This window comes from Ranitomeya variabilis, chromosome 2 (genome assembly GCF_051348905.1).
Source record: "Ranitomeya variabilis isolate aRanVar5 chromosome 2, aRanVar5.hap1, whole genome shotgun sequence".
NCBI classification, from domain to species: domain Eukaryota; kingdom Metazoa; phylum Chordata; class Amphibia; order Anura; family Dendrobatidae; genus Ranitomeya; species Ranitomeya variabilis.
In genome coordinates, this window is record NC_135233.1 from 658,750,702 (window position 1) to 658,776,400 (window position 25,699).

Genomic DNA, 25,699 nt, shown 5'->3' on the forward strand with positions numbered 1-25,699 from the left:
ATTAAAGCATGCCAAAAGTAAAAAAAAAATGTTTTTAAAAATATGAAAAAAATATATATATAAAAGTTCAAATTACCCCCTTTTGCCCCATTCAAAATAATACAATAAAACTAAAAATCAAACCTACACATATTTGGTATCGCCCAATCTATCAATAAAAAAAGGATTAACCTGATCGCTAAACGGTGTAGGAAGAAAAGAGTCAAAGCGCCAAAATTAAGTTTTTTTTGGTCGCTGTGACATTGCACTAAAATGCAATAACGGGTGATCAAAAGATCGTATCTGCACCAAAATTGTATCATTAACCCCTTAATCCCATCTGACGTACTATCCCGTCAAGGTGACCTGGGACTTAATTCCCAGTGACGGGATAGTACATCATACGCGATCGGCCGCGCTCACGGGGGGAGCGCGGCCGATCGCGGCCGGGTGTCAGCTGCATATCGCAGCTGACATCTGGCACTATGTGCCAGGAGCGGTCACGGACCGCCCCCGGCACATTAACCCCCGGCACACCGCGATCAAACATGATCGCAGTGTACCGGCGGTATAGGGAAGCATCGCGCAGGGAGGGGGCTCCCTGCGGGCTTCCCTGAGACCCCCGGAGCAACGCGATGTGATCGCGTTGCTCCGAGGGTCTCCTACCTCCTTCCTCGCTGCAGGTCCTGGATCCAAGATGGCCGCGGCATCCGGGTCCTGCAGGGAAGGAGGTGGCTTACCGAGTGCCTGCTCAGTGCAGACGCTGGTAAGCCTGCAGCCCTGTCAGTGAGATCGGTGATCTGATAGAGTGCTGTGCACACTATCAGATCATCGATCTGTGATGTCCCCCCCTGGGACAAAGTAAATAAAATTTTTCCACATGTGTAAAAAAAAAAAAATAAATAAATAAAAAAAATTCCTAAATAAATAATAATAATAAAAAAATATTATTCCCATAAATACATTTCTTTATCTAAATAAAAAAAAACAAAACAGTAAAAGTACACATATTTGGTATCGCCGCGTCCGTAACGACCCAACCTATAAGGGCTGTCCCACACGTCCAGATAATTCCGGTACCGGACAAATCGGTACCGGAGTTATCCGTGTCCGTGTGCCTGGGAACTCACGGAGGCCATACCTGCGGCACACGTGTGCCGCCCGTATGGCGAGTGGGTACCACACGGAGCGTGTGGTACCCACTCTGCATGGTGCTGAAGCTGCGCTTCATATCCTCTCTGCAGTAACGTTTGCTGCAGAGAAAATATGAAGAATAGTGTTAAAAATAAAAATTTAGGTGTCCGCCGCCCCCCCACCCCCTGTGCGCCCCCCCGCTGGTCAGAAAATACTTATCCGGGTCCCCCGTCGGCTGTCGCTCCTTCCTGGTCTGGCCGCGCCTCCTACTGTATGCGGTCACGTGGGGCCGATCAATTACAATCATGAATAGTCGGCTCCGCCCCTATGGGAGGTGGAGCCACATATTCATGATGTAAATGATCGGGCCCACGTGACCGCATACAGTAGGAGGCGCGGCCAGACCAGGAAGGAGCGACAGCCGACGGGGGACCCGGATAAGTATTTTCTGACCAGCGGGGGGGGCGCACAGGGGGTGGGGGGGCGGCGGACACCTAAATCTTTATTTTTAACACTATTCTTCATATTTTCTCTATAGCAAACGCTGCTACAGGGAAGATATGAATACCGGCTTCAGCACCATGTGGGGGGGACAGCGCTTACTGTAGCGCTGTCTCCTGCACGCACACGGACCCCAGACGGAGAATGTCCGTGTGAGGTGCGTGTTTTACGCGGACCCATTGACTCTATTGGGTCCGTGTAAAACGTGCGCTCCCACGAACACTGACATGTCTCCGTGTTTGGCACACGGAGACACGTTCCGCACACGGTCCGCAAAAAATCAATGACATCTGAACAGATGCATTGATTTTTATGGGTCTACGTGTGGCAGTGTCTCCGGTACGGGAGGAAACTGTCACCTCACGTACCGGAGCCACTGACGTGTGAAACCGGCCTAAAAGTGCCCCAATAGTTAACCCCTTCAGTAAACACCGTAAGAAAAAAAAAACAAAAACGAGGCAAAAAACAACGCTTTATTACCATACCGCCGAACAAAAAGTGGAATAACACGCGATCAAAAAGACATAAATAAATATAAATAACCATGGTACCGCTGAAAACGTCATCTTGTACCGCAAAAAAGGAGCCACCATACAGAATCATCAGCAAATAAATAAAAAAGTTATAGTCCTGAGAATAAAGCGATACCAAAATAATTATTTTTTCTATAAAATAGTTTTTATCGTATAAAAGCGCCAAAACATAAAAAAATGATATAAATGAGGTATCGCTGTAATCGTACTGACCCGTCGAATAAAACTGCTTTATCAATTTTACCAAACGCGGAATGGTATAAACGCCTCCCCCAAAAGAAAGAAAAGAAAGAAATTCATGAATAGCTGGTTTTTGGTCATTCTGCCTCACAAAAATCGGAATAAAAAGTGATCAAAAACGGTCACGTGTCCGAAAATTTTACCAATAAAAACGTCAACTCATCCCGCAAAAAACAAGACCTCACATGACTCTGTGAACCAAAATGTGGAAAAATTATAGGTCTCAAAATGTGGAGACGCAAAAACTTTTTTGCTATAAAAAGTGTCTTTTAGTGTGTGACAGCTGCCAATCATAAAAATCCGATATAAAAAACGCAATAAAAGTAAATCAAACCCCCCTTCATCACCACCTTAGTTAGGGAAAAATAATAAAATTAAAAAAATGTATTTATTTCCATTTTCCCATTAGGGCTAGGGTTAGGGTTAGGGCTAGGGTTGGGGCTAAAGTTAGGGTTAGGGTTAGGGCTAGGGTTGGAGGTAAAGTTAGGGTTAGGGTTGGGGCTAAAGTTAGGGTTAGGGTTGGGGCTAAAGTTAGGGTTAGGGTTTGGATTACATTTACGGTTGGGATTAGGGTTGGGATTAGAATTATGGGTGTGTCAGGGCTAGGGGTGTGGTTAGGGTTACCGTTGGGATTAGGGTTAGGGGTGTGTTTGGGTTAGGGTTTCAGGTAGAATTGGGGAGTTTCCACTGTTCAGGCACATCAGGGGCTCTCCAAACGCGACATGGCGTCCGATCTCAATTCCAGCCAATTCTGCATTGAAAAAGTAAAACAGTGCTCCTTCCCTTCCGAGCTCTCCCGTGCGCCCAAAAAGGGGTTTACCCCAACATATGGGTTATCAGCGTACTCAGGACAAATTGAACAACAACTTCTGGGGTCCAAGTTCTCTTGTTACCCTTGGGAAAATAAAAATTTGGGGGGCTAAAAATCATTTTTGTGGGGAAAAAAAAGATGTTTTATTTTCACGGCTCTGCGTTGTAAACTGTAGTGAAACACTTGGGGGTTCAAAGTTCTCACAACACATCTAGATAAGTTCCTTGGGAGGTCTAGTTTCCAATATGGGGTCACTTGTGGGGGGTTTGTACTGTTTGGGTACATCAGGGGCTCTGCAAATGCAACGTGACGCCTGCAGACCAATCCATTTAAGTCTGCATTCCAAATGGCGCTCCTTCCCTTCCGAGCTCTGTCATGCGCCCAAACAGTGGTTCCCCCCCACATATGGGGTATCAGCGTACTCAGGACAAATTGGACAACAACTTTTGGGGTCTAATTTATCCTGTTACTCTTGTGAAAATACAAAACTGGGGGCTAAAAAATCATTTTTGTGAAAAAAAAAGAATTTTTATTTTCACGGCTCTGCGTTATAATCTGTAGTGAAACACTTGGTGGTTCAAAGCTCTCAAAACACATCTAGATAAGTTCCTTAGGGGGTCTACTTTCCAAAATGGTGTCACTTGTGGGGTGTTTCAATGTTTAGGCACATCAGGGGCTCTCCAAACGCAACATGGCGTCCCATCTCAATTCCAGTCAATTTTGCATTGAAAAGTCAAATGGCGCTCCTTCCCTTCCAAGCTCTGCCATGCGCCCAAACAATGGTTTAATCCAATTTTTATAGGCTTACACGTCACTCCTTATTTTCAGGTGCTCGGAAGAGGGATGCCAACCCCGTATCCAATATTAGAAAGAAATCCGGCACTCAAAGTTCATGAAATCTTATTTATTTGAAAAAGAAAATCAATCCAACATGGTGGATTGATTTTCTTTTTCAAATAAATAAGATTTCATGAACTTTGAGTGCCGGATTTCTTTCTAATATTACAAACAATGGTTTACACCCACATATGGGGTATCAGCGTACTCAGGACAAATTGCACAACATTTTTTGGGGTCCAATTTTTTCTCTTACCCTTGGGAAAATAAAAAATTGGGGGCGAAAAGATCACTTTTGTGAAAAAATATGATTTTTTATTTTTACGGCTCTGCATTATAAACTTCTGTGAAGCACTTGGTGGGTCAAAGTGCTCACCACACATCTAGATAAGTTCCTTAGGGGGTCTACTTTCCAAAATGGTGTCACTTGTAGGGGGTTTCAATGTTTAGGCACATCAGGGGCTCTCCAAACGCAACATGGCGTCCCATCTCAATTCCAGTCAATTTTGCATTAAAAAGTAAAATGGCGCTCCTTCCCTTCCAAGCTCTGCCATGCGCCCAAACAATGGTTTACACCCACATATGGGGTATCAGCGTACTCAGGACAAATTGCACAACATTTCTTGGGGTCCAATTTTTTCTCTTACCCTTGGGAAAATAAAAAATTGGGGGCAAAAAGATCATTTTTGTGAAAAAATATTATTTTTTATTTTTACGGCTCTGCATTATAAACTTCTGTGAAGCACTTGGTGGGTCAAAGTGCTCACCACACATCTAGATAAGTTCCTTAGGGGGTCTACTTTCTAAAATGGTGTCACTTGTGGGTGGTTTCAATGTTTAGGCACATCAGGGGCTCTCCAAACGCAACATGGTGTCCCATCTCAATTCCAGTCAATTTTGCATTGAAAAGTCAAATGGCGCTCCTTTCCTTCCGAGCTCTGCCATGCGCCCAAACAGTGGTTTACCCCCACATATGGGGTATCAGCATACTCAGGACAAATTGTACAACAACTTTGGGGGTCCATTTTCTCCTGTTACCCTTGGTAAAATAAAACAAATTGGAGCTGAAATAAATTTTGTGTGAAAAAAAGTTAAATGTTCATTTTTATTTAAACATTCCAAAAATTCCTGTGAAACACCTGAAGGGTTAATAAACTTCTTGAATGTGGTTTTGAGCACCTTGAGGGGTGCATTTTTTAGAATGGTGTCACACTTGGGTATTTTCTATCATATAGACCCCTCAAAATGACTTCAAATGAGATGTGGTCCCTAAAAAAAAATGGTGTTGTAAAAATGAGAAATTTCTGGTCAACTTTTAACCCTTATAACTCCCTAAGAAAAAAAATTTTGGTTCCAAAATTGTGCTGATGTAAAGTAGACATGTGGGAAATGTTACTTATTAAGTATTTTTTGTGACATATCTCTGTGATTTAAGGGCATAAAAATTCAAAGTTGGAAAATTGCAAAATTTTCGCCAAATTTCCATTTTTTTTTTACAAATAAACGCAAGTTATATCGAAAAAATTTTACCACTAACATGAAGTAGAATATGTCACGAGAAAACAATGTCAGAATCGCCAAGATCCGTTAAAGCGTTCCAGAGTTATAACCTCATAAAGGGACAGTGGTCAGAATTGTAAAAATTGGGCCGGTCATTAACGTGCAAACCACCCTCGGGGCTTAAGGGGTTAAAAACGTCAGCTCGGCACGCAAAAAATAAGCCCTCACCTGACGAAAAATGGAGACGCTACGGGCATCGGAATAAGTCGTAGTGACCTGGAGAATCAAAATGTCAGGTCAGTTTTAGCATTTAGTATATCTAGTAAAAAAGCCAAACAAAAAACAAGTGTGGGATTGCCCTTTTTTTGCAATTTCACTGCACTTGGAATTTTTTTCCCGTTTTCTAGTACATGACATGGTAAATCCAATGGTGTTGTTCAAAAGTACAACTCGTCCCACAAAAAATAAGCCCTCACATGGCCATATTGACGGAAAAATAAAAAGTTATGGCTCTGGGAAGAAGGGTAGTAAAAAATGAAAAAAAGCTCCGGGGGTTAAGGGGTTAAAAAACGCAGGGCTCAAATACCTCAAAACTGCTGTCAGGATTTTTTTTTAACTCTTCAGGTGCCAAATGGGAATAATACAAAGTCAAATGAAAATTAAAATAAATTGTAATTTTATTCTAAAATATTGCTTTAGCCTTAAGTTTTTCACTTTTACAAGGAATAGCACAAGACAATGGACTCCACTATTTGTTACCTAGCTTCTTCTGAGCGAGCTGGTACCCCACATGTGGTCAGACACCTCTGGACAAACAGCTTTCACTGTACAGTAAAAGTGATAAGATCAATTTATTTGTCGGGTCAGTACGATTACAGCGATACCAGATTTATATTGCTTCTTTTATGCTTTGCAACTTTCACAGAATGAAACAACATTTTAGAAAAATTGATTTATTTAGCATCATCATATTCTGAGCGCTGTAACTTTTTTCCCAAATGAGTCATATAAGGGCTTGTTTTTTGCGTGATGGTTTGGCGTTTTCATGTACATAATATTTTTTACGTGGGTCATTTTAATCACTTTTTATTCAATTTTTTGTTTGTCATTATGATGAAAAAGCGCCATTTGTGAGTGAGGTTTTTTTTAATCATTTTTGCCATATGGAGTAAATAACAAGGCAGTTTTATAGGTTGGGTCATTCCGGGTGCGGTGATACCAATTATGTATACTTTTTTGGTTATTTTTGTTTTAATGTAAACGCTGTGTTTTTAGTTGCAAAATGACTTTTTGCAATTTGTGTGTGCTTTTTGTGTTTTTTTTTACCTTTTCACACATTTTATGTTATTTTTTTTCTTTTCTAGTAAGTCCCAATGTGGGACATGTATTATTATTCTTATTATTGTTGTACATTTTTATAGCTCCATTTATTCCATGGCGCTTTACATGTGAAAAGGGGGCAAATCTAGACAAGTACAATAAACATGAGCAAAAACAAGGCACACAGGTACATAAGGAGGGAGGACCCTGCCGCGTATAATTTTTACTCTGATCTTTGGTCTCCTGCACTGCAGCACTCATGAAACGGCAATGATCTGCACCCGCTATTACAATCACAGTGGGTCGATTCTGCCATTGGGGGTATTTTAACCCCCGTTTAAACACTTGGATTCCGCTTTCACAATTTACAGCAATGTTTAAAGGGTAAATTGATTCCGATCGGTTCCAAAACAGCTGTCACCCGTGGGAGAGGGCGGAGGCGCTATTCACTTACTCCTGAAGAATAAGGCCCCTTAACCCTGCCGTTTTAATACATATTGGAGGTCGTTAGGGTGTTAACACCTGTGTGTTTCCAAGAGCATCCATTATTTCTTATGCTTGCTTCTATAGCGCCAACATATTCCGCTGTACAGTATTTTACAGTATGAGGTCGCAGATACTGTTGAAATAGAATTTCCAAGCAGAAGGGTGTTGGGGACCAGGCTCCCAAACTCACATATCCCATAGCAGGCATAATTCTTAACGTAAATGTAGATCTACCCCTGTTCAATGTTTTGGTGGAAGTTGAAAATTATTCATGTAACTAAAATCTATGTATTTATTCATGAATTAAAATATCGGGTGGTTAATATAATGTCAACCAAATATAGGTCCTTTTGTGGTCTTCCACTTTAATCCAATTTATAAATCCCCACAATTCATCCATTGACTCCTATGTGGGACATGTGGCCTGAAATGACTGATTACATCAGTGAGAATTTTTCTCTTTTGTCTTTGCAGAACAGTTTACTTCCCTAGACAACCAAGAATTAGATAACCAGACATTTAACTGTTAACCCCTTCACTGCAGCAGACATCCATGAATTTAACTAATGACTTGTTCTAGTGGTACAGTGAAAAAACACATTTTGAGATTAGATAGATAGGGAGATGTTTAGGGTATTCTATAATAAAACTAAGAACAAAAGTGGTTAGGGTGTAACAAGAGTTAGAAAGTTCATTTTAGGTGCTGAACCAACCCATTAAGTATGTGAAAATTAACCCTTTCAGTACCAAATTCTACAAGGAATGGGGCTTAACCCATTTACTGCCGCAGACCTCTAAGGATTAGTGATGAGTGAGTGTACTTGTTGCTCGGGTTTTCCTGAGCACGCTCGGGTGACCTCCGAGTATTTGTGAGTGTTCGGAGATTTAGTTTTCATCGCCTCAGCTGAATGATTTACAGCTATTAGCCAGGCTGAGTACATGTGGGGGTTGCCTGGTTGCTAGGGAATCCCCACATGCAATCAAGCTGGCTAGTAGCTGTAAATCATTCAGCTGTGGCGATGAAAACTAAATCTCCGAACACTCACAAATAAACCCGAGCAACGAGTACACTCGCTCATCACTACTAAGGATGGTGGCTATTAGAAGACATCAGTGCTGTTAAAAATTAAATGTGAATTTTATATTTATACAAAAATTCTTTTTTTTTTAATGAGAATTGAATGTGTCCTGTTGGGTCTCCAAAGCAATGGGCAGTGCAATGTGCATCGCCTAAATCCTCAAGTGAAGCTTGAATGGATAGTAGCAACCAAGGGCGAAGTTTTGGAAGCATGACAACACTTTGTACATCACAACACCTAATATAATAATAGTAATATAAGCTCTATTTATACAATACCAAAGTAAATCTTTCAGTTGCACTTTGCTTTGTGTATATGGGGATTATGAGGTGCCTAAGTAGCTAATTACTAAATGGAGTAACATTGTAATAAGTACTGGCGTATAAGAAATTCTTTTGTAAGATTACTTTAGATTTTGATTTGCAAAAACTGTAATAATTATTAATTACACAATTATTACAGCATTACCGGTAATACCCATATCACTGTGCCCTACACTTCTACCTTCAAACGCATTTTTAGGTCCAAAATGTTGTACATGTACAGCCACTTATCCATTCTTTCCCCTACTGGTTGCATCAGTGGTGGTCACTTGTAGTGATGAGCGAGTGTACTCTTTGCTCGGGTGGTCCCAGAGTATTCATGACTACTCGGAGATTTAGTTTTCATCGCGGCAGCTGAATGATATACAGCTACTAGCCTGCTTGTTTACATGTGGGGATTCCCTAGCAACCAGGCAACCCCCACATGTACTCAGCCTGGCTAGTAGCTGTAAATCATTCAGCTGCCATGATGAAAACTGAATCTCCGAGCAGTCATAAATACTCGGAGGTCACCCGACCGTGCTCAGGAAAACCCGAGCAACGAGTACACTCGCTCATCACTACATATAACAGCTGAGGGATCGGTCATCGATGTAAAAGTGGTGGACAGCCTCTTTAAAGTGAGTCTTAAAGATAATCTGTCACCAGATTTCACAATACAAAAGAATACCTGTACCATTCTTTTAGAAAAACCTCTTGCCAGCTCTAACTGAATTCATAAAAATCTCATGGTGATATCACACGAAAAATAACTTTAGGAAAGAATTATATAGTGAGATGGATTTTCAAAGTAACAACTTCAGCCTCATCAGGTCCAGGAGATCCATTTGATAATATATGCAATTTGTATAGTAAAATCTGGAGACAAATGCCTTTTAAAATCGCACTATAAAGATGTTTATCCTTATAATTGTCCTGAGATGCTCCTTGTAACATTGAAAAATGAGAACAGTCATAATCAATGAGCAGCAGTATATGATTGCCAGATAAATGTAAACATAGACCAAGTTAATTTCTTCCCACATTTATTTGTATGTTGAAAGATTTTAACGCAACTGCAATCTAGATACTGAGCTGGAAGAGAATGATATTTGAGACTTATAGCCTTAAGGTATTGTATGAATGAGAGACTTCTGAGCTGTAATCTGCTGAATGTTATTTTCTGCAGCGATATTATCACTACAACAGGGCTTGTTGGTTTATAGCAAATTGCTTTGCATTGTGATCCAGACTAGTTACAGTCAACCTAAGGAGGTCATCATCTGGTCATTATAGAAAATCTTACAAGGTGGGCTTTTAGATAGGCCAGGTTCATATTGCGTTAGTGCAGTCCGTTCAACGCATGTGTTAAACGGACTGCGCAACTCTAGTGCCTTTTAAAGATCGTGTTATGTGATTATGCTAGCGCAGATGCTCCACCTACGCTAGCGGTGACGGACCCCGAAATGCTGCAGAACGCGTTTGAGGGTCCATCACAGAATGACGGCACATCCCTAACGCATGCCGATTATGACATTATGCGCTACATAATGGCAATCAATGGGTGCGCTAAAGCATTACATTGCGTTAGTGCTGCTATGTAACGGATGCCGTCAGCGCATTTCCATTAACGCAATATAAACCGGGCCTTATTCTGAGCTGATATAGAGAAGACCCTCATCTGGGAACCCTATCCTAGGGGTTTTCTAGTACTATCATATCAATGACGTATCGGTAAGTATGGATAGGTCATCAATATGAGACTGATGGTGGACTGATATCTTGTACCCCCATTGACCAGATAAAATGACCTCAAGTAGAGGTGTGGACCACCACAACTATGTACACTGCTTAGTGACTGCTGTAGGGTACTGAAGACCAGCTTCCATATTTACACAATGTCAAACTGCAGCCAATCAGTGGCCACTAATGGACTGGAGAGATTATGTGGTGCTACCCCCCAGAAGAGAAAGCAAGGAGCTCAGCGGTGGTTGCCAGTGGCAAAACAAATGAGGCGGCAAAAAATGCTCCAAAAAAAGCTTGAAAATTCTTCCAAACCGCTACAGGAAACGCAAAAGATTGCCAAAGGAGGAGAGTTTTTACTAGAAACCTCTAAGTTTTTGACTACCGGAAAAACACTGTGAGCACGACATCAGGCTAACTTCCCACTTTAAGTATTTGGTGTTTTTATGATGCTGCCAATTTTCAGATTAGCTAAATTAAGTAAGATCTTTGTCTTTTTCATTGCAGTTCGTTACATATATTTTCATTGTGTTCTTTCAGATGCATTTTGTCTCCTTTTGGTATGACATGTTTTAAATATGTCCTAAGTCATATTGCACGACTCGTTAAAGGGTTGATTGTGACTTGTAGGATCGCTACTTCCAACAGGTGGCGCTATAGAGTTTAAGTCTTCTTTTTCTCGGAAGAGGCAATTAGCATATTTAATTTCCCAGAGGAGCATTGCACGGCGAATAAGCCCCTTACCTTGACAAGCCAGAGATGGTATGTCACTCTCAATAAGGAGAAACGATACCCCTTAGACCCCAGTCCAGAACCTCTCACCTAGCCAAATCAGTTCTCATGCTTCGCACTGATGAGGGCCAACAGCCTGAAACACCGTGTCTGCGAATTGAGATACTGATTTGGCTTTTATCCTAAGTCATATTGCACGACTCGTTAAAGGGTTGATTGTGACTTGTAGGATCGCTACTTCCAACAGGTGGCACTATAGAGTTTAAGTCCTCTTTTTCTCAGAAGAGGCAATTTGCATATTTAATTTCCCAGAGGAGCATTGCACGGCGAATAAGCCTCCTTACATTGACAAGCCAGCTGGTATGTCACTCTCCATAAGGAGAAACGTTACCCCTTAGACCCCAGTCCAGAGCCTCTCACCTAGCCAAATCAGTTCTCATGCTTCGCCCTGACGAGGGCCAACAGCCCGAAACAATGTGTCTGCGAATTGAGATACTGATTTGGCTTTTATCCTAAGTCATATTGCACGACTCGTTAAAGGGTTGATTGTGACTTGTAGGATCGCTACTTCCAACAGGTGGCGCTATAGAGTTTAAGTCCTCTTTTTCTCCGAAGAGGCAATTTGCATATGTTTTAAATTAAAATGCGTTGTTTTGAATACCGTACTTCCTAAACGTCCTTCTGTCAGTCAGCAACTTTCCAGAAATCATTGCTCCTATGCTCTTTCAAGGCAAACATAATTGGTGGAGAGCTGCTGACCAAGAATCTTGCCTTAAAGAAGACCTTTCATCAATATTTTTTTATGTTGAACTGAACACATGATGTATTAGTAGCTACATAGAGAAGTAAAATGTGTAAAAAAATCACCTTCTTATATTGCAGATATATTAAAAATCAAAGACTTTGGCACCTAATGAGTTAACTTTTATGTCCAACTAGATGTTATCAGATAGATTTCACTAGGGGCGTTTACTTCTTCTCCCTGTATGATGCTGACCAATCAAAAGACTGCTGCAACATAGCAAAAAAGAACAGGCCCCTGCGTTAGCTCAGGTTTCTCTGTGTGTGACATGTAATGATACAGCTCTAATATCCTGGTCTAAAAGGAGTCAATGTGAGGGGAAAGGCACCACAACTGAGTTTAGCTTTGATTGCTAATATCTCCACCACAAAGATCCGAAATAAAAAAAAAGGTTTCATTCTGCTCTGCAGCCTGTGTTACATCCTGTGTTCAGTTCTACATGAAACATTTGGTGAAAGGTCCTCTCTAATGTGTTTGTCAGGTTTGTAAAGGGTGAGGGGAATGGTGATGCTCCTTGGTTGCTTTACAATTAGCAGTGAGTAGTACATTGTAGTCAGACTGTGGTCTTTGCTGGTAAATTCTGAACCTAAATACTCATTGTTCAATTCTTTACAACCCAGCCTAAAATATGCAGGTGCCTTTGTAAATCAGGCCGGACTATTCTTATTGATACACTAGGTTCCATTGTCATCACTGTCTTGGGGATTGTGATGCACGATACATTGTTATTTCATACTGCTTTAGTTCTTAGATTTATGCTACTATTAGTAAATTATGCCCATTATTTTATATGCAGTAGAATCATGCCATAATATCGCTTTATTTTTTCAAAAGGACACATAATAGATAGTGTATCCATACGTGACATCAGTTACATCTGAACATGGATATTTTGGCATTAGGCATAGATTTTGGCCAGTCTCATTCAGGTAAATGGGACAGACACAGATGTATCTGCAAACCATCAGCCACGTGTAAATATACCCTAAAAGAAAAAGCCTATCTGGTAGTCAAGCGCTTCCTATCCCATTTGTCTTTTTTTGTCATTTATTTCATTGTTTTATTAGGTGAAGTTGTCTAAACTGTCTGATATTTTGCAGATTTTCTCAGCGTTCCTGTGCCAGGTTCCCTCTGCTCACATAAATTATGTCATACTACTTCTACAAGTTCAATGGCCATAAACTCCGTTGTTGGTAGTCCATGACTATCATGCAATCTCATTGCTTCTTCATAAAGAGAAGAAGTTGTAGTGATAGAATCCTTGTGACTGTTGTAAGTTGGCATTAATTTCCTACAGTAATCCATTGAGATTGTTGCAGTTACAATAACCTTTGCTGGCTTTTAAAAGTCCTGTTAGAACAGTGCAAGTACCACAGAGAATCATGGCGTAAAACTTCTAGGGTACCACGGGTTGGCAATGTAAATTATTACATAATACCTATTCTGCATATAGATCATTTATCAGTACACTGAATGAAATGTAATCAATCATCTAAGCATCGGAAGGATCAAGCCTTATATATTAGGCTACTATTACACAAATTTGTGCCCATAATGGACACTGATTTACATATAACATGCAGATCTGCACTTGTAATAATTCTTTTTACATGCCACCATTAACTACATGTGAAGAACAACCATAACTTTGATTGTTTGTCCCCATGCAAACTGTATAGTCTTTGTAGACTAAGCTAATGGGTTGTATTACCGACCCACAATGATCTGTATGCCTGCATAAAAATGTGATCAGCCGGCAAACAAGTCCGTATATGATTGGCTCTTGTACAGTTGACTGACTACATGTTTAATTAGTCACTTAATTATAAAAGGTATCCTTTCATCATATATTAAAGAATACAATAGTAAATTCACGAGGGACACCAGTGCCCATAGCGTACTGTCAGCCATCATGTCACAATAAAGAAAATACAAGGAATGGATCTTTTCTGATTAAACCTACATCTCAGTAATGTCATGTCAGTAGGTATGTAATGTATAGAAGATTCTTCTCATCCCATCACACATACATACTAACCTCACTCATGATGGGTTGTTCTGCACAGCCCTGGTCATCTTAATCAGCAGCCGGCGACTTTATCCTGTTAGGATACTGAGAGCACATGTTCAGCTTCAACTCTCCCGAATTCCTGGGGAACATTTGTTCCATCCACAATATACCACTAAGGCACTATTCAATTTTATTGAGACTTTGAATACAGTGTATTTAATTTCAGGGTTGTAAACCTGTTAGACCAGTCCTACACACAAGCCGCCTTTCATTAAGAAGAGCACAGCGACTTAAATTACAGTGGGATGTTCAGTAGCGGTTTCCCACCACTTTTTTCTGGTATTAGCCTGTAGCACAAAGAGCATTGTGTTCATGTGGTTTATAGAGTTCACGGATATACATTTAGAAGTACGTAAGATCCACTTTACATTCCCTTACACCATTTTTTTATTTGCTCCGACATTTTGCAAATAATTCAAGAGGCTTAATAGGTCGGAAATAATTACGCTAGGTGACTGAGAAAATTATTTAATCCTGTACTTATAAATTCATATAAAAAGTACAGTCTTATATTTAAGCCATTTTTTTTGTTAGTGTCTGGAGCCTTTGGGCTAACGAGACTATAAAATTTGGGCCAAAATACTAACACGATTTTCTGGACATACGGATTATAAAAACATTGTGGAACCTTTGCAAAATAAAGACATTTCATAATTTACTTTCTGTAAAAATTCTGCTCCGTTCCTGTGCAGTTAGGTGTAGTGATGTGATCTTCAGCGTCCTACTTGCTATTACTGTCCAAAGTACAGAGAACAAAAAAAATTGCACACACTGCTGCTCCATTTATTTCCTATGCTATGGGCCTGCCGAGCGACTTTTTCCGAAAACCTCATAGAAGATTGATGGAGTGGAGGTGGGCATACAACCGGATGCTATTTTGTAACAGGGATTAAAGTTCCCCATCATGGATAAATATTCCACATTCTGCCGATCGGTGTTGGTCCCAGCGGAGGGAACACCCTTCGATCAACAAGTAATGACCTATCCCACGAATAAGTGATAACTTTTTTTACACTGAGCAACCCTTTTAATATTAACTAATCTGGGGAGTAAACATAAGACTACAGGAAAAGGATGATATCATTTTTGGTGAATGGTATACTGCAATAAAAGTATAGCTTTTTTATTTTTTTCTATTTATACTAAAAGAAGGTGAAATGATATTGTCATTATTTTAATTCAATTGGTTAAATTTTACAGTTTTCTGAATATTACCATAATGTGTCCTCTAGGAAGCATGTGCATTCAGTGTGTTGTATGTTAACAATGATTATCCATCTCCTCTCTTACCTGCTTTAATCCGCAGCCAAGGATAGAAAGAGCAAAGGGCAAAGATAAGTGATGGACACTTTTACAGATTATCGCTGTTTGTAATTAATTTTTCTAAAACAATGTTTTTAATTTAAATGTTTCCTTGTATTTTCATTGTGTATTTACTGAAAGTCTTGGTGTACAAAGAAAAAGGTTAGCCTTCTGTTTTGGTTTTGTATAGCCTTGTAGTTCAATAGAAAAATGCTCTGCTGTGTAATAGTGAAATTCAAGTTTAATTAAATCTTTACAGGGACTAATAAATGCATTCATGGAGCTGGTGACAGTTGATTGTAAACTTTGGAAGGAATCACTGAAGAATGTCTTCTGAGGTCACAAAGTTGAGGTTACAGTGACACCATTTACAATTAGTATGCTATGTTGCATGTAATTCTACAAGTTGCACTTCAAAGTATTCTTAAATTAAATGCTAATTTCCACAGCCTCTAACCTAAATGAATTAATGAGTTTCAGTATTGGCATTTTTGTCTTTCGAGGGATTGTCCACTCACAACATGTTGATCACCAACCCTCTAAGATACATCGTCAATATCTGATCGTTGGGTATCTAACACCCAACACCCCAACCGATTAGCTGTTATTTGCTCCAGTTACTTCCGGAGCACAGTTCTATTAAATATATACTGGCCAGTGGCCACTGCTGGGTACGGCACAACGGCTCCTATTCTCTCGTGTTCTCTTAAAATCTGATGAATAGGAACGATTCAAGACTATCCAGCAGTGGTCGCTACACATTGAATGCAGATCTGTTCCAAGTGTTGTGTTGACATCTGATGGCCATCATACCAAATAATAGTTGATTGATAGGGTGCCATGGTTGGACCCCCACAGATCTGATATTAAGGACCTACCCTATAAGTAGGCCAGAAATATTTTATGTATTGGCAAACCTTTAAAGGTTACTGAACCCTCAAAAATTCCTTAAGTGTATAGATGCAAAAAACTTCCAACATGTTAGAGTACATAGGGAACAGTTTGTTTTAGTCTGAAATCTTCATTATTTCCCCTCATTTTCAGACCCCCTGACATGCAGTTTGCAATCTGCTTGCAGTTTTAGACCTTTCTATTTTGGATGTGTACTCCTCAGTAATACATGCTGGGTGTAGGGTTTGTTTGTCCAGGGTGCTTTTGTCTTTACTAGCTCTCAACTCCATCCACGCACTGCTACCACCTTGTACAGTTCATGAAAGATCATGTGGGCTCTCTTACCACATAATAATGCCTATACACCTCCCTCACCGCATAATAATGCCCATACCTCTCCCTCACCGCATAATAATGCCCATACCTCTTAATTAATAGTAATAATAATGCTCAGAATACTCAATTGATCAATTATAATGTTCAGTACACCCTCTTAATCAATAATAATGCCCAAAATGCCTCCTTAATACATAATAATAGTGCCCCCAAGTGTCCACTTTGGTACATAACATTGCCTAAAGTGCCCCTTTCATTAATAATAATGCCCCTTACTAAATAATATCAGCCAGTGTGTCCCCTTAATGAATAATAATGTCCCCTAAATTCCTTTTTAAGAATAGTAATGCCCCAGAAAAAAATGCAAGTTTCCTTAAAGGGGATATCAGGAACTTAAAAAAAAGCATGTAATTGCAAACAGAGGTGACTACCTGCCTGTTGTACCCAGCGCCGGTCATTGACCGCTCCTGCCAGAGATTCAGCTATTCCCTGTCAACAGAGCAGCAGTTTCTCTTCCTGTTGACATTGCAGGACTAACGGTGTCATGCTGACTGACTACCGTATCTCTGCTGTCTAATTGAGGGAATCCGGGTGGCACCGGCATGACACAAGCAGTCCCGCTCTATCAAGAGGAAGAGAAACAAGAGGAAGAGAAACTTCTGCTCTATTGCCAGGTAGTAGCTGAATCTCTGGCAGGAGCGGTCAATGACTGGCCCCGGCTACAGCAGACAGGTAGTTGCATCTGGTAACAAATACATGCCTTTTTTTAAAGTCCCGGATATCCCCTTTAAGTACAATCAGTAGACAAGCACAGGTAGCAATGTAATAATGTAAACACACCATCTTTGTTGAGGCACTGATGTCCCGTAGAGAGCAGATATAAAGAAACCTGCAGATTACAAGATGGAGAGTAGTTGAGCGGTAAGCCCATGACTCTGTGCACCACCAGGTGGGCCCCCTTACATTCCCCCCCTCCAACTAAGCTACTGGGTATAGCATATTTCAATTAAATAACGAAAACAAAGGAAAAATTGTTTATAGTAAAGATGAGTGAATTGATTTGAAGCAAAATGAATTGCCGTATTCATCAAACTGTAGGAATTTGCAGAACCTCGTGAATCTGCAATTCACTTTGCGTGAATTGTCTAAACTAGCTGTTACCATTTTACGTACTGTGGCTTGCAAAAGTATTCACCTCCCTTGGCATTTTACATGTTTTGCTACCACATGACCTGGAATTTCACTGTTTTTTGAGGGTTTGCATTAGTTCTTGTAAAGAACGTGCCTATAACTGTGAATATATGGCTTTCTTTTCATTTTGAAGCAAACAACAAATAGGAAAAAATAGCTGAAAACTTCAGTGTGCATAACTATTCACCTCCCTAAAATCAGTACTTTGTAGAGCCTCCTTTTGCAGCAATTGCAGCTGCAAGTCGCTTTGCTTTGGTCATAGGGATATTTGGCAATTCCTCAAGGCAAAACTGCTCCAGCTCCTTCAAGTTATATGGTTTCCTCTGGTGAATAGCAATCTTCAAGTCTGACCACAGATTCTCAATTGGAATAAGGTCTGGCCTCTGACTAGGCCACTCCAAAACATTGACACGTTGAGTGTTGCTTTAGCAGTATGCTTTGGGTATGTCTTGTTGTATTTTGCACCATACATCTTCCCCTCGACTCGGACCATTGTCAAGGTCCCTGCTTCTGAAAAACATTCCCACAGCATGATACTGTTAAATTTTGGTCTCATCTGACCACAGCACCTTCCACCATACATTTGGGGTGTCTGAAACATGTCTTTTGGCAAACTCAAAATGAACCTTACAATATTTTGTGTGTAAGTAAAGGCTCTTTTTCTGCCCATTCTTCCATAAAGGCTACCTCTATGGAGTGTACGGCTTATTGTGGTCGAATGGACAGGTACTCCAGTCTCTGCTGTTTGGGAATTCTGCAGGTCCTTCAGGGTTACCTTTGGTAATGCCCTCTTTGCCTCCAAACAGTTTTGGTGGGTGGCCCTCTCTTGGCAAATTTGTTGTGGTGCCATGTTCTTTCCATTTGATGATAAAGGAATTGTTGGTGCTCTGGTGGAATCATCAGAGATTGGGTTATTTTTTTGTAACCAAATCCTGCCTTGTAGTTCTCAACAACTTTGGCCCTGACTTGTTTGGAGATCTCCTTGGTCTTCATGGTGTTTGGATAGAGGTGCCTCTTGCTTAATGGTGTGGCAGACTCTGTAGCCTTTCAGAAATGCTGTGCAGAGCAGTGACTGAACCGGCGCCACCCCTGTGACTGAAAGCAAATGCTAGAAAAAAGAAGGGGCTGACAGCACTCACTCAAGGGGGCGCCCGTTCCACGTCTGGGGAACCATCCTGGAAACTTCAAACAGTCCTAAGGTAGATGAACAGCGCTCCAGCCGGGTGTAATGATATCAAAAAGGTAGTTTATTTTCACCATCAATCATGAATTGCTGATTCATGGTGAAATAAACTACCTTTTTGATATCATTACACCCGGCTGGAGCGCTGTTCATCTACCTTAGGACTGAAAGCAAATGCTGGCGGGGAGAAAAAAAAGGTTGTTCAACAGTGCAATTTATTGTACAGTTGAATAAAATGAGGCCTCAGTCAAAACATGTCTCGACTATGCCTGACACATTCACACTGTTGACGGTGTATTTGAATACTTCATGAAAATAGAAATCTCTATCTATCTCTTTTTTCCCCTAGCCCTGCTGGTGAAGCAGCTGCTGCTCCAACCGATGTTGCTCCAACCGATGTCCTGGCATGCGGAAAAGGCTTCGGACAGCAGGACACATCTCGGGTTATATTATACATAGCTCAACCAATCAGGGACATCTTTTATAGTCTGTATAAAAATAGAAGCAGGAAATGCAGTTGACATCTAGGAGAAAATCTTTATAGTGAGAGGATCTCAGAATCTAGTCATAGAGATAGGGAGAAAAAGCCATAAGACTCTGTAGCATTTCACCCACTACGGGTCTTGGGGAACACTCGCTTGGCATAGGATTCAAGCACTCAGGCACGGTACCTCACACAAATCTGTCCATATGGTTTATTTAAACTCTGCATAGACCAGATAGGGTACAGTCTGTTTCATTACAGCCACGAAACATTATAGGACATCAGACAGTTCATGTAGCAGATAGGCTTCTCTGCTGTATATTATAATCCCCTTGTCAGGGGTGTTAGGAGTCGAGTTTCCTCTGCTGCACAGGGGGAATCTTGATCCGTGTCTGCTGCGGTCTCCCATTCTCCATCGGCCACAGTGGAGCCTGCTCTGCGTAGACGTCGGTCCCAGCGTCTCACTGAGTCTGATTCAGTGCAAAGGGTTATTTGTTGTGAATTTGGATTCTGGGCTCCCCCGGTGGCTACTGGTGGAATTGAACTTGTGACATCATCTTCCCTGTTCACCTGTTCTGATTAGATCTGGGTGTCGCTATATAACCTGGCTTCTCTGTTAGATGCTTGCCGGTCAACAATGTTATCAGAAGCCTCTCTGTGCTTGTTCCTGCTCCCAGACATCTACTAGATAAGTTGGACATTCGTCCATGTTTTGTTTTTGTATTTTGGTTCCAGTTCACAGCTGCAGTTTCGTTACTGTGTCTGGAAAGCTCTTGTTGATCAGGAATTGCCACTCTGGTATTATGAGTTAATGCCAGAGTCCTAAAGTAATTTCTGGATGTGTTTTGTTAGGGTTTTCTACTGACCATGAAAGTATGCTTTCTGTCTTCTGCTATCTAGAAAGCGGACCTCAAATTTGCTAAAACTATTTTCCTGCTGCGTTTGTTGTTTCATCTCATATCACCGCCAATATATGTGGGGGGCTTCTGTCTCCTTTTGGGCATTTCTCTAGAGGTGAGTCAGGTCTTATATTTCCCTCTGCTAGCATTATTTAGTTCTCCGGCCGGCGCTGGGCATATAGGGATAAAAAGTAGGACATGCTACCTGGCTACTTCTAGATGATGCGGTAGGTTTAGTTCATGGTCAGTACAGTTACATCTTCCAAGAGCTTGTTCCTATAGAGGCTTATGCTAGTTCTCTGGCCATGGAGATCATGACAGTTTGACCGGCCCACTAAAGGGTTAAAATCCTTGGCTGAGAAAGGAGAGAAATAAGAAGTCTGCTGAGAGTTTTTCTTTTTTTTTTTCCTCTGTGCTCTTAATTGGATCACTTGCCAGTCTGTCTATGCTGCAGTCTTTCTTTTTTTTCTCTCTCCTTATAATCTTTGAATGGCTTTGTGTTCACCTGTTAATAATGGATCTTCAGAGTGTAACTGCAGGTTTGAATAATCTCACCACGAAAGTACAAAATTTGCAAGATTTTATTATTCATGCTCCGGTATCTGAGCCGAGAATTCCTTTGCCGGAATTCTTCTCAGGGAATAGATCTAGCTTTCAGAATTTTAGAAATAATTGTAAGCTATTTTTGTCCCTGAAATCTCGTTCTGCTGGAGACTCTGCACAGCAGGTTGGGATTGTGATTTCCTTGCTCCGCGGCGACCCTCAAGACTGGGCTTTTGCATTGGCACCAGGGGATCCTGCGTTGCGCAATGTGGATGCGTTTTTTTTGGCCTTGGGCTTGCTGTATGAGGAACCTCATTTGGAACTTCAGGCAGAAAAAACTTTGATGTCCCTATCGCAGGGGCAAGATGAAGCTGAAATTTACTGCCAAAGATTCCGTAAATGGTCTGTGCTTACTCAGTGGAATGAGTGTGCCTTGGCGGCTACTTTCAGAGAGGGTCTCTCTGATGCCATTAAGGATGTTATGGTGGGGTTCCCTGTGCCTGCGGGTCTGAATGAGTCCATGACAATGGCCATTCAGATCGATAGGCGTCTGCGGGAGCGCAAACCTGTGCACCATCTGGCGGTGTCCACTGAGAAGACGCCAGAAAGCATGCAGTGTGATAGAATTCTGTCCAGAAGCGAGCGGCAGAATTTTAGACGGAAAAATGGGTTGTGTTTCTATTGTGGGGATTCTACTCATGTTATATCAGCGTGCTCTAAGCGTACTAAAAAGCTTGATAAATCCGTTTCCATTGGCACTTTACAGTCTAAATTTATTTTGTCTGTGACCCTGATTTGCTCTTTGTCATCTATTACTACTGACGCCTATATCGACTCTGGCGCCGCTTTGAGTCTTATGGATTGGTCCTTTGCCAATCGTTGTGGGTATGATTTAGAGCCTTTGGAAACTCTTATTCCTCTGAAGGGGATTGACTCCACCCCATTGGCTAATAATAAACCACAATACTGGACACAAGTGACTATGTGTATTAATCCGGATCACCAGGAGACTATTCGTTTTCTAGTGCTGTATAATCTACATGAGGATTTGGTGCTGGGATTGCCATGGCTGCAGTCTCACAACCCAGTCCTTGACTGGAGAGCTATGTCTGTGTTGAGCTGGGGATGTAAGGGGACTCATGGGGACGTACCTTTGGTGTCCATTTCATCATCTATTCCCTCTGAAATCCCTGAGTTCCTGTCTGATTATCGTGACGTCTTTGAAGAACCCAAGCTGGGTTCACTACCTCCGCACCGTGAGTGCGATTGTGCTATAGATTTAATTCCGGGTAGTAAATACCCAAAGGGTCGTTTATTTAATCTGTCTGTGCCTGAACATACTGCTATGCGAGAATATATAAAGGAGTCCTTGGAAAAGGGACATATTCGTCCATCGTCATCTCCCTTAGGAGCCGGTTTTTTCTTTGTGTCAAAAAAAGACGGCTCTTTGAGACCATGTATTGATTATCGGCTTTTGAATAAAATCACGGTTAAATATCAATACCCATTGCCGTTGCTGACTGATTTGTTTGCTCGCATAAAGGGGGCCAAGTGGTTCTCTAAGATTGATCTCCGTGGGGCGTATAATTTGGTGCGGATCAGGCAGGGGGATGAGTGGAAAACCGCATTTAATACGCCCGAGGGCCACTTTGAGTATTTGGTGATGCCTTTTGGTCTTTCTAATGCCCCTTCAGTCTTCCAGTCCTTTATGCATGATATTTTCCGCGATTTTTTGGATAAATTTATGATAGTGTATCTGGATGATATTCTGATTTTTTCGGATGACTGGGACTCTCATGTCCGGCAAGTTAAGAGGGTTTTTCAGGTTTTGCGGTCTAATTCTCTGTGTGTCAAGGGTTCTAAGTGCGTTTTTGGGGTTCAGAGAATTTCCTTTTTGGGATATATTTTTTCTCCCTCTTCCATTGAGATGGATCCTGTCAAGGTTCAAGCTATTTGTGATTGGACGCAGCCCTCTTCTCTTAAAAGTCTTCAGAAATTTTTGGGCTTTGCCAACTTTTATCGTCGATTTATTTCTGGTTTTTCGGATGTCGTTAAGCCATTGACCGATTTGACTAGACAGGGTGCTGATGTTGCTAATTGGTCCCCTGATGCTGTGGAGGCCTTTCAGGAGCTTAAGCGCCATTTTTCTTCTGCCCCTGTGTTGCGTCAGCCTGATGTGACTCTTCCTTTTCAGGTTGAGGTCGACGCTTCTGAGATCGGAGCTGGGGCAGTGTTGTCGCAGAAAAGTTCTGACTGCGCCGTGATGAGGCCTTGTGCCTTCTTTTCCCGTAAATTTTCGCCCGCTGAGCGGAATTATGATGTTGGGAATCGGGAGCTTTTGGCCATGAAGTGGGCGTTTGAGGAGTGGCGCCATTGGCTCGAGGGGGCCAGACATCAGGTGGTGGTATTGACTGACCACAAAAATTTGATTTATCTTGAGACTGCCAGGCGCCTGAATCCTAGACAGGCGCGCTGGTCATTATTTTTTTCTCGGTTTAATTTTGTGGTATCGTACCTACCAGGTTCTAAGAATGTTAAGGCGGATGCCCTTTCTAGGAGTTTTGAGCCTGATTCACCTGGCAACTCTGACCCCACAGGTATTCTTAAGGAGGGAGTTATCTTGTCAGCTGTTTCTCCAGACCTGCGGCGGGCCTTGCAGGAGTTTCAGGCGGATAGACCGGATCGTTGTCCGCCTGATAGGCTGTTTGTTCCTGATGATTGGACCAGTAAAGTCATCTCTGAGGTGCATTCTTCTGCGTTGGCAGGTCATCCTGGAATTTTTGGTACCAGGGATTTGGTGGCAAGATCCTTCTGGTGGCCTTCCCTGTCACGAGATGTGCGAGGCTTTGTGCAGTCTTGTGACGTTTGTGCTCGGGCCAAGCCTTGTTGTTCTCGGGCTAGTGGATTATTGTTGCCCTTGCCTATTCCTAAGAGGCCTTGGACACACATCTCGATGGATTTTATTTCAGATCTGCCTGTTTCTCAGAAGATGTCTGTCATCTGGGTGGTGTGTGACCGTTTTTCTAAGATGGTTCATTTGGTTCCCCTGCCCAAATTGCCTTCTTCTTCCGAGTTGGTGCCCCTGTTTTTTCAAAATGTTGTTCGTTTGCATGGTATTCCTGAGAATATCGTTTCTGACAGAGGAACCCAATTTGTGTCTAGATTTTGGCGGGCATTTTGTGCTAGGATGGGCATAGATTTGTCTTTTTCGTCTGCTTTTCACCCTCAGACTAATGGCCAGACCGAGCGGACTAATCAGACCCTGGAGACATATCTGAGATGTTTTGTGTCTGCTGACCAGGATGATTGGGTTGCTTTTTTGCCATTGGCGGAGTTCGCCCTCAATAATCGGGCCAGCTCTGCCACCTTGGTTTCCCCGTTTTTCTGTAATTCGGGGTTCCATCCTCGATTTTCCTCCGGTCAGATGGAATCCTCGGATTGTCCTGGAGTGGATGCGGTGGTGGAGAGATTGCATCATATCTGGGGGCAGGTGATGGACAATTTAAAGTTGTCCCAGGAGAAGACTCAGCTTTTTGCCAACCGTCACCGTCGTGTTGGTCCTCGGCTTTGTGTTGGAGATTTGGTGTGGTTGTCTTCTCGTTTTGTCCCTATGAGGGTCTCATCTCCTAAGTTTAAGCCTCGGTTCATCGGTCCGTATAAAATATTGGAGATTCTTAACCCTGTTTCCTTCCGTTTGGACCTCCCTGCATCCTTTTCTATTCATAACGTTTTTCATCGGTCGTTATTGCGCAGGTATGAGGCACCGGTTGTGCCTTCCGTTGAGCCTCCTGCTCCGGTGTTGGTTGAGGGTGAGTTGGAGTACGTTGTGGAAAAAATCCTAGACTCCCGTGTTTCCAGACGGAGACTCCAGTATCTGGTCAAGTGGAAGGGATACGGCCAGGAGGATAATTCTTGGGTCACTGCATCTGATGTTCATGCCTCTGATCTGGTTCGTGCCTTTCATAGGGCCCATCCTGATCGCCCTGGTGGTTCTGGTGAGGGTTCGGTGCCCCCTCCTTGAGGGGGGGGTACTGTTGTGAATTTGGATTCTGGGCTCCCCCGGTGGCTACTGGTGGAATTGAACTTGTGACATCATCTTCCCTGTTCACCTGTTCTGATTAGATCTGGGTGTCGCTATATAACCTGGCTTCTCTGTTAGATGCTTGCCGGTCAACAATGTTATCAGAAGCCTCTCTGTGCTTGTTCCTGCTCCCAGACATCTACTAGATAAGTTGGACATTCGTCCATGTTTTGTTTTTGTATTTTGGTTCCAGTTCACAGCTGCAGTTTCGTTACTGTGTCTGGAAAGCTCTTGTTGATCAGGAATTGCCACTCTGGTATTATGAGTTAATGCCAGAGTCCTAAAGTAATTTCTGGATGTGTTTTGTTAGGGTTTTCTACTGACCATGAAAGTATGCTTTCTGTCTTCTGCTATCTAGAAAGCGGACCTCAAATTTGCTAAAACTATTTTCCTGCTGCGTTTGTTGTTTCATCTCATATCACCGCCAATATATGTGGGGGGCTTCTGTCTCCTTTTGGGCATTTCTCTAGAGGTGAGTCAGGTCTTATATTTCCCTCTGCTAGCATTATTTAGTTCTCCGGCCGGCGCTGGGCATATAGGGATAAAAAGTAGGACATGCTACCTGGCTACTTCTAGATGATGCGGTAGGTTTAGTTCATGGTCAGTACAGTTACATCTTCCAAGAGCTTGTTCCTATAGAGGCTTATGCTAGTTCTCTGGCCATGGAGATCATGACAGTTATTGCTGCCTCTCCAGGCTCTGCTATTGTACCTTGCACT

The 25,699-nt window shown here is 41.9% G+C and overlaps 1 protein-coding gene across 5 annotated transcripts in view; it reads right to left on the reverse strand.

Annotated features, from left to right (window-relative positions):
• Window positions 1-25,699, reverse strand: part of SASH1 (SAM and SH3 domain containing 1) — a 1,249,329-nt gene that overhangs the window by 318,034 nt on the left and 905,596 nt on the right. Inside the window, exon 1 of one of the 5 annotated variants that reach the window (XM_077289192.1) lies at window positions 14,038-14,167. The exons of the other annotated variants lie outside the window; for them this stretch is intronic. Within the exon in view, the coding sequence (XP_077145307.1) occupies window positions 14,038-14,046 (9 nt within the window). The 5' untranslated portion in view covers window positions 14,047-14,167. Of the gene's footprint in view, window positions 1-14,037; window positions 14,168-25,699 lie in introns of those variants that run through there. 5 annotated transcript variants of the gene reach the window in all.